Source organism: Buteo buteo, chromosome 12 (genome assembly GCF_964188355.1).
Source record: "Buteo buteo chromosome 12, bButBut1.hap1.1, whole genome shotgun sequence".
NCBI classification, from domain to species: domain Eukaryota; kingdom Metazoa; phylum Chordata; class Aves; order Accipitriformes; family Accipitridae; genus Buteo; species Buteo buteo.
Genome location: NC_134182.1, coordinates 13,274,883 through 13,289,441, shown reverse-complemented (window position 1 = coordinate 13,289,441; position 14,559 = coordinate 13,274,883). Strand labels below are relative to the sequence as shown.

The window sequence follows — 14,559 nt, the reverse complement described above, 5'->3', positions numbered from 1 at the left end:
GGAAATTGTAAAGAATAAATAAAAAAAGCTTTGTGGAGAATGATTTACTTAAAATTACACTGTCAAAGAGCTTTTCATAATAATTAAAAAAAAAATCACAATGTTTGTGATGAAAAGACTACTGAAACTGCAATCTGCTTACTCACCTGGTGGTATTTTCATGTTCTTACTTAACGAACACACTCTGTGTTTTGTTATTGTAAGGCTGCCTGGGAGAGCTGGGCTGGTAGCATTGACTCTTTCCTCAAAGACAGAAGTCTCAATTGAGCAAATCAGTCCTATTCAGCAAACTACTTGAACATGCTCTCAGGTTCCATTAATTCGAATGATTTTCTGACCTGGAGACTAAAGGGTCCCTGGTAGTCACACAAGGCTTTTGCTTTCATTCTTTGCAGTAGGACCAGATGATTTGGGTACAGGGTGTGTTGGGGTGAAACTGGATGGGAATGCTCTCCTTGGTAGCTGTGTATACACAGTTCTGATTTCGCTGTAAGAGCAATGTGTGTTGATATCTGTGGGAGAACAGACTGCTGGGTGAATGAGAGTTACCGCTTATGGAGGACAGAGAGCAGTTTAACACCTTCAAAGTCAAATTGTTCTGGTACTATGCCAATTGAAGGGTGGAGTCCCTTAAGAAGGTAGACATGGTCAAATGAGGCTCCTGTGGACCATTATGAACCTGGACTTTTTCTCTCAAAGAGTAATTTCATCATTCCTGGAAGACCATCATATAAGTGTGTGTGACAAAACACACCTTTTGGCTGCCAGGTGAAGAAATACCTTTTCCTTAGTTAAGGAGTGTCTGTCCAAATGAAGAAAAGCAGCTCCACACTTAGCAGATCTATTTATATATATGAAACAGTGTAATTTGGACCTGTATGATGTTCCTACCTGAACATGTGAAAAAAACTTCCCTCTCATACCTAGGAAAAACTTGTCTCAGCTGGGAAGTAATTAATCTGGAGAAGTGTAGTCTGAAGTAGGGAATGGTTATGTACTTCTCCAGGCCTGTTTGCCTGCCAAAGTGTTACTGAGGGGCAGAAAATGTCCCAGAGAAGATCATATCCAATTTTGGTGGTACTGTGCTTGTAGGCTTATACCAGTTATATGAGGGCAGCTGTACGACTAAATGGTCTTGTACCAGTTTGACCAAAGCCCCCTGAACAAGATGCCAATGTTTTAAACATGCTTCCCTGCCCTGCTGCCATTGGCTCCTGCTATCTGCTGTCCCTCAGATGCAGGACTTCTCAGTAGCTCATTCTACTCCCGGCCTTGGAGTTTGTCTCTGTGGGTATCAGATGTGAAGCCTTGGACTGCCGCCGCCGTGTCCTCTGTGAGTTGTTCTGGGTTACAGCTAGTGTTACCTATCAAAACTGGAATAATACCTTTTCCTTTTGATCTACATCCTTTTTCAGGCTGACTTACTCGCAATCTAATTTTCTAATAGAGCTACTATCTAGTCTAAGTAAGGCATTAGAGACTGTGGCACTTTGAGATTCTCTGATTCAGACACTTGAATTGCTACATGGTCAATACATGCTGTCAGCCAAATCCTGAAACAATGTTAGCAAAGAACTGCATTGCCCTGGGAAAGTAGCATTATCCTGTCCTAATTTTTAAAACTACACTGCACCTATTCTGTGTGGTGTTAACAAAAAATATGCTGTGGGCCATACCAAAGAAATATATATCCCACAGCTAAGTCCACATGATTTTTTTTCTTAACACACAAGTTCAGACATGGTTTTCAAGCATGATGAATAGAGAACAATGTCCTGTTTGTGTGGGTGAGTGCACTGTCAAGCAGGCGATGTTTAAATGACTGCAGACTTTTGAATGGGAATCAAAAAAGGTCATTTGGAAACAGACAACATTTGCTCCTGCACCGTTTGTGAGTAAACATCTGGGATTCACAGAGGACACTAGAGAAAGGTTTTGGCAGTAAACAAGATTTTGCTGGTTTCTTCTACAGAAAGAGCAATACCAAGAATAAAAATGGTAACAGAGTAGAAAATGATCAAAATTTGTGCTGTGTGCACTTAAGCTGCTTTTAACAATTATGTTCTTTTTTCTTTTTTCTTTTTTTTTCCACTCAGAGCCTCAAAAATTGACTAGGTCTAATGAAAAAGAGAAGACGCTGATGTTATACAGTAGTGGAAAACAAACCAATTTGTTGAAAATTACTGTTGAAAAGTATTCTTCGCTAATAGGTCACATTTATTCTCTTGAAACATTGTGCAAATTTTAAAATTCTTCAGAGGCTGTAGTGAATGTTTTTCATCTTTACAATAATGTTTTGAGGAATCACAGATAGCAGGCACCTCAGAAGGGGAACATAAGTACCCTCCAGAAGCAGTTTTTACCATAATATCATACTTGTCTACCTATTTTCTCTGCTCTTCAGAAAATACCAAAAAAAATTACTTGCTTTCAAGCTATAATAACTTAGCAATTTCTTCATTTATGCCCTTCAAGAAGGTATATGTCATACTTACAATTGTTTCATCTGCCTCTTTTCTGTTGATTCCCCCCGTTTCAGAAAATGGACATAAATGAGAGTAGCTATTGATGTGAAGAATACTGATGCATTATTTTAACATATTTATTCCCTGTAAACATTCATTAGTTAAAAAGGAACACTTTTCTCAAAGCACTTCTCAGCACATTCTTAAAACACAATTATCCAAATAGACTACTCCAAGAGCAGGCATCGCCCAGGCATTAATAACCCAGTAGCTGAAGGCTTGTTGGCTTTCTTACCAGAGCTGTTCTCCCAGCTTCTCTCAGTTTGGGAAAGCAAATGTGCCTTGCAGCATGCCCTGAAGGATGATAAAGTCAGACTATTATTGGCAATAGTTAGTCTTTAGAGGGGAAGCATGAAGTATTGTTCTGAGCACAAGACAAAACCTGAAACTCCCAGTCCCAGCTCTGACTATGATTCTCTTCACCTTAGTTTCTTTATCTGTAAAATGGTGATAATATCACTTTGTTTTGCCAAGTAATTTTATAAGATGTTGGAAAATTAATGCTTGGAAAACACTTTGATGATAAAAAGTGCATTTTAAGTGTGAGATTTAATACAAACAGCTCATAAGAATGGTGTTCTGCACTCTGTTATAAAGTAATCGGGACAGATTAAATGCTTAAATCATACCACAGTACCTACAACTGTGTTTTTAGAGCAACCCACAACAGCATTTCCTTAGAAAGAGCTATAGAAAGTGGAAACCAAAAATGCTCCCCATTTGGGTAAGTACCATTCTTGTGGTAAGAATGTTGCAACAGAAACGGTGAAGAGACACATTGTTCAATATATTTTACTCAAAATGTCCACAGAGTGTTTCAGCTGCAAACGAACTGACGACTCAGTGGAGAGTTGCACCGGGCACGCAGTTGCCTCTGACGGTAGGTCAGCAGCAGTCCTGCAGCTCAAGTGTCTTTCTTTTGTGTTCCAAAGTAGCCAGAGATCAGGTGGCAGCAAGCCTGGAGCAGAACAAAGCAGACCACGTGAGTAGCAAAAAATGGCATTTAAAGGCAGACTTTTCTCAAAGACCACACTTCAAAACAAAAAGCAATTTCAACCATGAGTGGAATGGAAGACCTTCATTTTTTACCCTTGTTCTCTATGTATGTGCTGCAACTCTGAATGATGAGACTAGTTTAGCCAGGTGTATTGTCTGACCCTTCCTCTGGAAACTCCCTTCTGGAGAAAAGTCTGTGAATAGCCAGGTGAATGGTGGGCTAAATCCAAAGAAGGACCAGCATCTAAACAGAAATTGGGTAAACTGGAGGTACCTAACTGAACGCTGCCACTTAAAACCACTTAATGCCAGTGGTGCTGAAATGCTCTGACATTTCCTTCTTTGACCCAAAATATCTTCAGGCACCTGGAGCTCTGCTTTATTTCCTTTGCAGACTCCCTGTGTCCCAGGGAGTGCTGTGAAGACTTGTAGGTCACCTCTGAGTTCAGTGACGGTCTCTCTGTGCTCCCCAAGGGCTGCTAGGAGTACGCTTGCCCCAGCAGCCAGAGCAGGTCCAGCTCTCCAAACCCTCAAGGCAGCCATCACCACTTCCTAGTTAAAATACAAATGGTTAGGCCCCTTTGGCACAACCTAAAGCTCAGAGCAAACCTCAGAATGTGAGAGTGACAGATCTTGTGTTCTCTTTAGCCTCAGAGTTTCCACTTTTCTCCATAACAGAAGCGAGCTCATGAAAAACAATGTGGTGGGGAAAGACAGCTCTCCACTTTTCCATGGAAAGGCTGTCACCTGGCAAAACAAGAATGCAGGATACCTGGGGCCAAAAAGAGAAAAAAGTAGACATGTGGTGCTGTGCCTAGTATCTGGGAAACTCACAAGGGAAAGGATTTTTCTTGTTTTTGGTCTTCCATACAATTGTCTTTGTATTTCACACTAAATCTCCATTGACTCAGCTGTGTAAACCACTGTCCAGAGATGATGACTCTCAATTGTCTCCTTCAGGCAGCCGAGAGGATGATCTGTCTTGCAGGGCTTGCATCATTTGTATGGGCTTGTCCTTACTCAGTTCATTTTCCATGTCAAGGTGCTATTTTAAAGAGGTGAATCCTCTTCTCATTTTCCAGTAAAAAGCTATCAACTTGGACTAAATAAAGCAGGAAGATTATGGCAGTTTATGGTAGATGTGAAGTTTGAAACCTATTTCAAATCTACAGTAGTCAATGAAGACATTGTGCACTGAAAGCAACACCTTGTCCTGAGGCAGCAATTTGATGTATTTGCAAATCATGTTGCAGTTATAAGCCACAGTTGGCAATGACCCACTTTTTTATTGTACACAATGTTACTCAGTTGATTTGTGCTAGTCGCAGAGCAAAATTTTGGCATTTCAAATAGCTGTAAATATTTATGAGTTAAATGCAATTTTTGCTAATATTTTAGCACCATTATATGAAGAGATTATCTGCAAAGGGTGAGATGTTGCTGGCATTTTGCACAGGCACCAAGAGAGCTTTTGAATTCTTTTTCCTATTGAAAGGCATAATCTCAAGAACAATCTAAAAAATGCTTCAAGTATGACAGAGCACTTCTTATAATTTATATACATTTATGGCCTGTTACATAAACACAGAAGCAAAATAGAAGATACCTGCATCCTAAAGTCAGGTTTTTTATGACTTTGAAGCCCATCCTGCAGTACTACCCTCTCTTCGTGGGAAGGCGAAATGTAAAATGAAGACAAATTAGGGGGAAGTCAATGCACAAAGCAAGAAAGCTTCTCAGATAAAACATAAAAAAGCATTTGTTTTCTGAAATATCCTTACAGGAAGACTCCTCCTGACCAGTAATATAATGTTACCTTAGTTCTTAAGATGTCATCCATGCATTCAGGTAGGAAACCAGCTATAAGCTTTTTATATACAACACAATGTGGAGGCAGGTGCAGACTGATCTAAGCGTGCATATGTGTAAAGGGAACGGGACCCTGCAGCCATAAGGCCACAAATGTGCCAGGTAGCCAAGGAGCAGGCATGACTGTGGCCATGAATATAATTGCACTGACTTGGGTATTCAGGGAATTTTTGATATCTGTATTGTGGTAGAGGTTAGAAGGAACAATTGGCAATTAAGGCATCATTGACTAGGCCCCACACATTCATAGAACAAAACGACAGTCCTTGAAGAGAGGGCAGCCTGACTAATAAGGGAAATATTGGCATTGCTTATGAAATTAAGATGTAGCAAAATCCGTTCATAAAAGATATCGGAATGTATCCAATCCCTTAGAAATGTTTGTAAGAAATAATATTTCTACCAGAAAGTTGACATAAAAGAGTGAGGTCTGTATCTTTGCCAGATTGCTATGAGGGAGAAGTTTCTGAGTGCTCTGCTGGTTCTGTCTGAACAGCTGGCTACTCAACAAGGCTGTATTTGTTCCATTTGTGATGCTGTAAGCAGTCAGGTCCACTGACTCCTCTTAGTTTCACAGACCTTAAAAAGACAAAAGAAAAATATTCTGCCAAATAGAAATAATCAACCTGGAATGTATTCCCACCCTTTTACAAGGACATGGAAAATGATAGGAAGTAAGGGATAAGTCAGTAAAATACAGGTGGTTGTGGTAGCTGATATGATTGGCTGTTCATATAGCAAAGCAATGTGAAGAGACGGAGAGTTTATAAAATTTGATTAGTAGGCAGTGAGAGAGGCTATTCTGTCTGAATATTTTTTGTCAATTATCACACAGTAATCTGAGATGTATTTTTTTGCTACATTTATTCCATTCACTGAATTGATTAAAAAAGCAATGTTTTCAGGAATATAGCTATGGATTAAATATAGATGTGCACAGATAGGAGTAATGTCTTACACCACTGGAAAAGATGTGTATAATGTGGCATAATAGAATGAGATTTGCATCTGATTTACAACCTCAGTATAACTAAATTTAAAACACCTTTTGGATCACTTACATTTTGTCAGCTCCTTGCCCTGTTGGAGGTCAGGTGGGAGTCTTGCCATTGTTTGTAATATTTTAAATTATAATTGACTAAACTGGCTGTGATATGGCATTTTTTCTGAATTTCATTCCACTATTACTTAAAAATGGTAAGAAAAGTAATACCTGACGTAGGGATTTTTTGAAGAATCCCTTCTCCCATGTTTGGACTGGTCTATCCGTTCTGCCCAAGGATGACTGAGATACTGAAATACTGAGGTGTTTAAATACTCCAGTAGTGGATTATCCACTTCCTTGCTAAGAATCACAGGAGGTTTGAATATGATGGCTAGGGTATGTAGGAGTTGACTCACCATCCCCTTAACTCCCATCATTTCATACTTAAAGCTAGACAACTTCTAAGGAGTATTGTGGAAAAAGAAGAAAAACCTTTGTGTTTAATAGCTGACTACTTAGAAACTCAGACTTAAGCATGATTAACTAAGACCCGGACATGATCAAGGTAGCACAGTTGAACCTCACCCCAGCTACAGTAACTGTGCACAAGTGGACTCTACATCCATGGTGAGAGCAAGGCTCTATGACTTCACTTAGAATACTGTTTTCATTGGAGGAAAGAATGGGTAATCAGTAAAGAAATCTGTTAAAAGACTGACCAGGAGCCATGGTCTTCAGGGCTTTAGTTAAGCAAAGCAGGTAGTGTATTGACAAGGAAGCCTCCGAGATGTTCAGCATGAATCCAACAGTGAGCTTCTTAGTTACAATACTGTATTAATTTACTGTATTTTTTCCAAAAGTAATTTTATGAATCCGCAGTCAGAACCCTGATGGTAATTTTCCAGCCTCAGAGCATGAAACAAGTTCTCAAAGATGCAAGGGATTCATTAAAAGGAAGCCAGGAAAATTATTATATCTGCATGCACAGAAATACTGACTTTGTGATTGCAAGGATCTCTTTATAAACAATGTCTACATAGATACAGCTAAAGATGATGGGGAAAAAAAATGCTTGGCACTTCACAAACAGCCAGTTTCAGGGCTGGGGGTCAGAGAGAGGAACCTGTAAAGATGGGGCTATCTGCAATGCTAACCAACTTCATGTAATGTTTGCTTTTCATTAAGCAAAGCCAAACAAGACGAAAAGGGCAAACTCGCATGTTGTCTCTCTAGAGTCCATAACTCCATGCTTGAGATCTCTGGAGGGAGGGTTCATGTTAACCTCAGTTGTGTCGTATTTAGCTTGACAATTGGAAGACTCACTTGGCTCTCTTCGTAAATACCACACCTTTTCTATTTATGACTCTCCCCATTTTAATACTGTTGTTTTGCTACATGGATATTTCTTGTCATACTTGTGATTTCTTCTAAATATATATGGCTCATCCTCCTGTCTGCTGCTGAACTTCTAATCTGCAGACTCTCAATGGGTGCTGATCATGTCCTGTCATTCAGATGTTGCATGCAGGGGGCATTAGTCTGTGATTTCCAGAGGGTGAATGAAAACAAGAGGCTTGGTTCAATGCTGTGAGCTATCAACCTGTGAGGGAAAGCTCTAGGGCACTGCTTGTAATTCCCAGGGGAACTTTACATTCAGAAAAGCAGTGAGAAGCCCTACACTTTATCCTGTCTGAGGACTCTACTACTGGATTCATAAATACAGCCACATGCAAAACAAATGACAAGTTGAACAAAAGGACTTCCTCAAAAACACAAGCTTCAGTTTACTTTCCCAGCTGCAAAATGCCTCAGTTGCCCACCTCATTGCCTTTTACACCCCCACCCTGCCTTGTCCCCATGGACATGACTAGGCCCTAGAAATGAAGAGTTCTGTAACGATCTCACCTCAGCAGAACTTGCACAGAAAGGCAATAGCAAGGGCTCTTTTAAAAGGCCTCCCACTACCACTGTCCTCATTGATTCTGGAATCGTTTGCTTGAGTTTCTGATGATCACACCTATAGCCGATCACATAAGCAAGTGAGACTCTAACCAAATGGCATTTGAACTTTATAGTCAAAACCCAACACTTCCAACTCAGGTGCCATACCAGCTTCAGAAGAGATAGAAATAAAAAAGGGGGACTTGAACATCTGCTAGAGACGTACTCTCTTCTAGCGATGCTTGAACCGATCTGCAGGAGGCTGGCACTGCATCTTCCACTGTTCTTCAAAGCCATGGTGGGGACTAGATGCCTTCCTGCTGGCTCCCAGTAGCAAAGACAGACATGGACCTCTTTGGCAGGTTGTTGGCTCTTGCACTCTAGCAATTCTGGAGGTGAGTAAGAGTGGTGCAAACTTTCAAGCAGAAGTGATGCTCTGAATTTGTCCCAGGGAAACACCTCAACCATCACAAATCATCATTCTGCCCAAGGTAGATTGCTTTTTTTGGCCTCGGAGAAACCTGCCACACATGTACACAGCATCATACCACTTTCTTCCCAAAGGGCAGATGCCTTGATGAGGCTGCCAGGCCTGTGCAGCTGCTGGGACACAGGGCAATAGATGTTTAAAAAACTTTATGTCCTTGCTGAGCAAATGAGAAGTGGGGCTTTCTGCTGTGGCCTTTCTAGAGTTTTTGCTCTCAGGTTCCTCCACTGCCTGTCAGTGAGTATACCAGCAGCAGAACTCGCTTTTTATTCATGGCATCTAAAATAGTGAGGGCTGTGTCAATGCATAGGTGTTTGTGCCAGCGATGTTCAGCAGCTTAGTTTACAGCTAGTCTTGCAAAGTCATTCACTGAGATTCTTGTCACGTTTTACTATATAAAATCCTTTGAATAAGGGTGGGGAAGAAAAAAAAAAGTCATCTAATGTAGAAGTCCAGGCAGTGAGATCTTCCAGCTGGGACCATTGTCAGAGTTTGTCAGCGTTCCTGCTCCAAGGACTCGGCAGTGACCTTTGTGGAAGGGTAGCTGCTCACCTGGTCACAGAGCATACATGGGCTCCTGGATGTCACCACATAACTAATGACAGAGATGTCCTTTTCAGTGTAAGCTGATGTAAAAGCTGTAACCTGTTATACTTCTTCCCTTTTTGAAGCCGCAGTACAGCTCCTGCGTGCATACTGTTTGTGTTATGCAGCCACCTAGAGGGCCTGCTGCCTATACCGACTTTACACTGCTGACCAGAAACCACAAAACTGCGGGAAAATACAAGCTCTGCTGACCCTCAGTGGCCGTAACTCGGCTGCAGTCCTGTGGGAATGTTTTTACAAATTCAGTTCTGCTGTTCTGGTGCTGTTTTGCAGGTGTTGTCATATTTCTTGGGGGGAGAAGGTACTGACTAATCTGCTGAGGGCAAAAATTGGGGAAGCACTGTCAGCAGAGAAGAGGATCTCGGTATCATAGAGGAGAATGTACCCAACCTTGAGATTTTACGGCAGTTCCACAGAGCAAATACAATATCTTGCATCTAGGGGCTATGAAAATTGACGCTGAAAATTGAAGGTGAGTCATTGCCTGGCAAAGAGAGAAGGAAGAAAAACTGGAGGCAAAAGGCAAAGTGATTAAAGACCACCACTTGGCTTTGATGGACAGATGTGATTCTTGGAGACACTGCGAGATGCATGTCTGGTTCAGACAGGAAAGACAACCCCTTGTACCAGTGAGACTTCACCTGGAGTATCAGGCACAAGCCTGGCTTTCAAAGATCAGGAAACAGGAATTTGAATAGGCAAAGAAGGCCTCAAGGTGATCAAGGGAACTGAAATACTATTTTATAAGAGCAATTTAAAGATACAGCAAGGCAACATGCAAAAGGATATGAAACGTTTCCCCCACTAAAAAATATCACTGATGTCAACAACAGAGCAGGATAAAAGCCAGATGAGCATAAATTGCCCAAACCTTTTGGGCTGGAAAGTCACTGTATTTTTAACACTGAGAGCAGTGAGGCTCATTAGCTATGTCTGAAGTGCCAAGAGGAGGGAACCCTCTTCCCTTGCTAAAATGCAGGTTGATCCATGAGGTGGTTGTCAGCACCAGTACTTCCAGCCCCACGTTCCTGCTTTGGTGGTGCTCTTCAGACCTGCTAATTTCTCAAGTTATGTCATGATGACTGTAAAAACAGTGTCCCTGCAGCAGTGTACCCTGCACTCCAGCAAGGGGAAAAAAGTCTGTGAGAGGCTGTTACGGACAGCCTTTTGGTCTGAATACAATCCTCCATTTTTACTTCACGGTTAATTTACACAACATCTCTTAGAACAACTTTTCAGAGGCCGATATGTTGAAGAAGACGTCTGTATTTTCACTCTTCCTTGTAGCACTTGACTGTCTCCCCGTGCCGTGCCCCCAGCTTGCCCCAGCTCCTGTAAAAGACTGAAGCTGGCGCTTCTCTTCCCAGGACACCTTTATACAAGTGATACTCCCTCATGATCCCTCAGCCGTGAGGGTGCCTGCATCCGCAGTCGGGTCGTGATAAACGCTGTGGAAACACAGACCAGAACGCTAACTTCTTACCCGAACGGCTCACGCGTTTGATGTAAGCCAACTGACAGGTTCTCGGCAGATCCACGCAGACCTGCACCGCGCGTTTCATGCCCGAAGACAACGCCGTTTTTCAGCGAACGAGTTCTGCCGCAGCTCTCCAGGTACGCGCCGGCCGGGCCGCAGCCGGCGAGGAAGCGGGAGCGGGGCCTGCCCGAGCCCCCTCTCCGCGGGGAACCCGGCGGGGCCGGGCGGAGCCGCAGCCCCGGAGCGGGAGGCGCGGCCGGCCCGGCGCACGCCGCGGGGTTCGCTCCGCCGCGGCGGGAGGGCTGCGGCGCCGCCTGGCGGCCGGGAGGGGGGCGCGCAGGGGCGGGGAGCTCCGCCCCGCTCCCGCCCTCCCTCCGCGGGGGGTGGCCGCAGCTCTTAAGGGGGCGGGCGGGGCCGGGGCCGGGTGTTCTGGGGAGCGGCGGGGGCGTCTTGGCCCGGAGCTGCCCCTCGCCGGGGCCCCGTCTGCCCGCCGCGGGGCTGGAGGCTCGGCTCGGCCCGCCTGGAGCTGCGGCGGCCCCTCCCGCCGGCGGAGCCCCTCCCGCTAGCGGAGCCCCCCCTCAGGTAAGGAGCGGAGCGGGGTCCCCTCGTCTACTCCCCTCAGTCCCAGGTCGGCGAGAGCAGCCGGGGTCCGGCCTTGGCCCTAGGCTTGCCCCGAGGGCCCCGCCGGGCCCGGGCCGCACCGAGCCCTCGGCCCCGGGGCCTCCCAAGCCGTCGCGGCCGGGCAGGGCTCGCCACCCCTCCTGGCAGCTGCCGGCGGAGCCCGCCCCGCCGTAGGGCCCCGGGAGCGCGGGGGCCTGAAGCGCGCTCGGTGGCCGCTGCCGTGCCGAGGGCCCGGCGATCGGCCGCCGCGTCGCCCGGTGCGGGTCGTCCCGCTGCTCGGTGCCCGTCCTTCTTGCGCGGGGAAACCTCTCCCGTCCTCTCTTTCTCCGCAGGGAGGCGGCCGGCGGGGTCTGCGGGGGAGCGGCTCCTAGGCCGATGCTGCTGCCGGCCTGGGAGATGTGCGTCTATGGGGCCCTTGCCGTGGGCTCTCACCTCTATGCTTTCTACGAAGTGCACCAAGTGTCTCAAAGTAAGTCTGTGATGCGAACGTGCTCGCTCTTGCAGTGCTTCCTGCCTGTGGCTGGTGAGGCTGCTGGGCTTGACTTGTCCTCTCTGGGTTGGCTTCTACTTTGCTCTTCTGCAAGGAGTGGCTGTGCTCTTCCTGGCTGCAAACTGGCCCTGTGTGAGGAAGTGGTAGCCCGGTGCCAGCTGAGCAGAGGGCTTTTCCCAAGGCTTTTCTGCCTCTAGTGCTGGGAGGGCCTTTGGCAATGGTGTCCTGCCACTCAAGTGTCAGGGAAGAGATGAGGGAGACCTCTGAAGCTTAGCTACTCAAATGGGGGAAGTGTATGAATGTTGGCTCTGAACTGTTTTTTTTCCTGGCTAGTCTTGAGCCTTCTCACCTGCAGCCCCTTGGAAGTGGGTGGTTCAGAAGCAGCTGTGCCTCCTGATGGTGCTTGCTGGGGATTGAACCCTGGGGAGGTCCCAGGGCAGGTGAGTGCTGCCCTGCCTGGAGCTCTGGGGCTCCTGTTATGGGCTCAGAGCAATGTCTGGGTTGTCTGTGCAGCTTTGGGGTCAGTTTGGTTCCAAATATTTGCCTGTGCTTTGTGTAATGTCTTGGTAGCTGGTATGGTGGCTTGGCTTTGGTTCAGTGGGGCTGAGTAGTGCAGAACAGGGGTGGGGTTTTACACAATTTAAATACAATTTGTAGATGAAAAGCTGTGTTCTAGCACATCAGCAAAGATGGTGGGAAATGAAGGTGGTATAATCTAGTAGAAGTGTAGTTAGTTAGAGAGGTTTGTTAAGGAAACGTATGCTGCATCTTGTTAGGCTTTGATCAGCAAGGTGTTCTACGTTAATGACCCTAGCTGGCTCTCGGAAGAACAGGAGTGCCAGAAAGGCACTTGCAGGGCAGTGAAGGAAGTGCTGGGTAAAGGGGTATAGGGCTGTGCACCCATGTGTACAGCACGTCATCTGTGGAGATGGCAAAACGCTGCATGGGACTGGGCTCTGGAGGTGGCCTCTCTGAGCAGCCTGGCCCTGTTCTGGCTGTAGTGGTCACTGTCAGGTCTGCGTGTCCTTCTGCTCTGGTGGGAGAAACCAGGCAGCCCTGAAAGAGGGGAAATAAAGATTAGTGCAGGTCCTGTGTGGTAAAAGGTTGGTTGCTGTCTGCTACTGCCCCTGTTGCAAGGGGGGGAATCAAAAGGGGGATAGTTTCTGGGCAACTCAGTGACTTTGCTGTGGGGCAGAACTGTGGCCTGGATGGACAGCTTACCTGGTGAGTGGTGACATCGTGATGTGCCCTTCCCTGGCTCTGAGCGTCCCCATCAGCAGAGGCAATGTGGTAATATGTTGCTCTTGAGCAGCAGAGGCCATATCCCTGACTGTTCCTGCTCTGGCTGTGGTGTTCATAGTAAAGGTTTGCTCTTCTCTGCAGAATATGAAGCTGCGATGGACAGACGGTTTGGGCTGGAACCAGGGACTCTCTTTCGGGGCCTCAAAAAGGTAGGGTGGGTGACCGATACCACCATCTTTTATTTTGTGGCAATAGCGTGGATATCATGTTTCCATGCGCTTTGCTCACCCAAGCTTCTGATTTAGCTTCAGAGGTTTGTGGTAACTTTGCAGATTTGGATATTCATAGCTAATTTTAGTCTGTTTCTAGTGAGGAAGAGGGACTTGCTGGGTGTGTCTAGGTCTAAGAATCATAACCAAAGTTTTGTTTCTTTTCCTGATCCCTGGCCTAAGTGTTTCTCCTTCATTATGTCACTTAGCCTTCTGATTTACTGTTTGGCCTTAAAAGCTGTGACTCCCCTTGATATTTTCTTCAGCCTTTTTCCTGTGACTGGGTGGTTTGGTTTAATGCTTAACATCAGTGAACATGCATTTTCCTCTTGGTTGGCCTGTAGTCCAGCATAGAGGAGAAGAGATTTTTTGAGGTGCAAGGGCTTAAAGAAATATGGTTGGTCTTAAAAAAATTAATATGAACACTAGTACTGCTCTACCCCAAACAAAAAAACACCCTTCCCCACTGTCTGCTTGCTTTTGACCTCCCATCCTTTTGAAGAAGTGCAACTAATGCATGCAACTAATATTGAGGATGACTTCCACAGACATGCACTCCTAGTCTTGTGTAAGTATTTTGGTGTTTGGGCCTACCATCTCTGCTGGTAAGGAACCCTTGATGTGCTTTCAAGAAAGGTATAAAGCAATTGTGGAGATGAACTTTTAGTGGGGCTCTGTATGGGGGATAGCTACCAGCTGATTCCTCTTACCCAATTTAGATGAAAACCCCATGTCACAGGAATCTCCAGCTGACCTGACTTCATCTGATCCCATGTAGATTTTGATGAAACAGGGAGTGAAACTTCTCTTCTAGCAAGGTGCCTTTTCACCCAAGCTTTTGGTTTTCCAAGGCAGAGCAGAGTTGCTCTCTGAATCCCTCAGGAGAGGTGAGGGGTACACACAGGGAAGGCAGTGCTCTGCTTTGCAGTTGACTTGCTTAAAAAGCTGACAAATTGAAAAAAGAAATTGCTGGCTAAACTTTGCATGGGTTAAGTGTAGTCCAAAACGGTTTTGGTTTTTTTCTTTCTAAATGGAAAAAAAAAAATCCTAA

General features: G+C 45.3%; 1 protein-coding gene across 4 annotated transcripts in view; it reads left to right on the top strand.

Annotated features, from left to right (window-relative positions):
* The first annotated feature begins 11,304 nt into the window (after window positions 1-11,304).
* The window catches only part of HHAT (hedgehog acyltransferase), a 169,784-nt gene continuing 166,529 nt past the window's right edge, over window positions 11,305-14,559 (top strand). Inside the window, exons 1-3 of one of the 4 annotated variants that reach the window (XM_075042753.1) lie at window positions 11,305-11,468; window positions 11,840-11,976; window positions 13,381-13,448. In XM_075042753.1, coding sequence (XP_074898854.1) covers window positions 11,883-11,976; window positions 13,381-13,448 — 162 coding nt within the window. In that variant the 5' untranslated portion in view covers window positions 11,305-11,468; window positions 11,840-11,882. Of the gene's footprint in view, window positions 11,469-11,839; window positions 11,977-12,330; window positions 12,438-13,380; window positions 13,449-14,559 lie in introns of those variants that run through there. The other 3 variants (XM_075042750.1, XM_075042752.1, XM_075042751.1) reach the window with 3 other exon arrangements.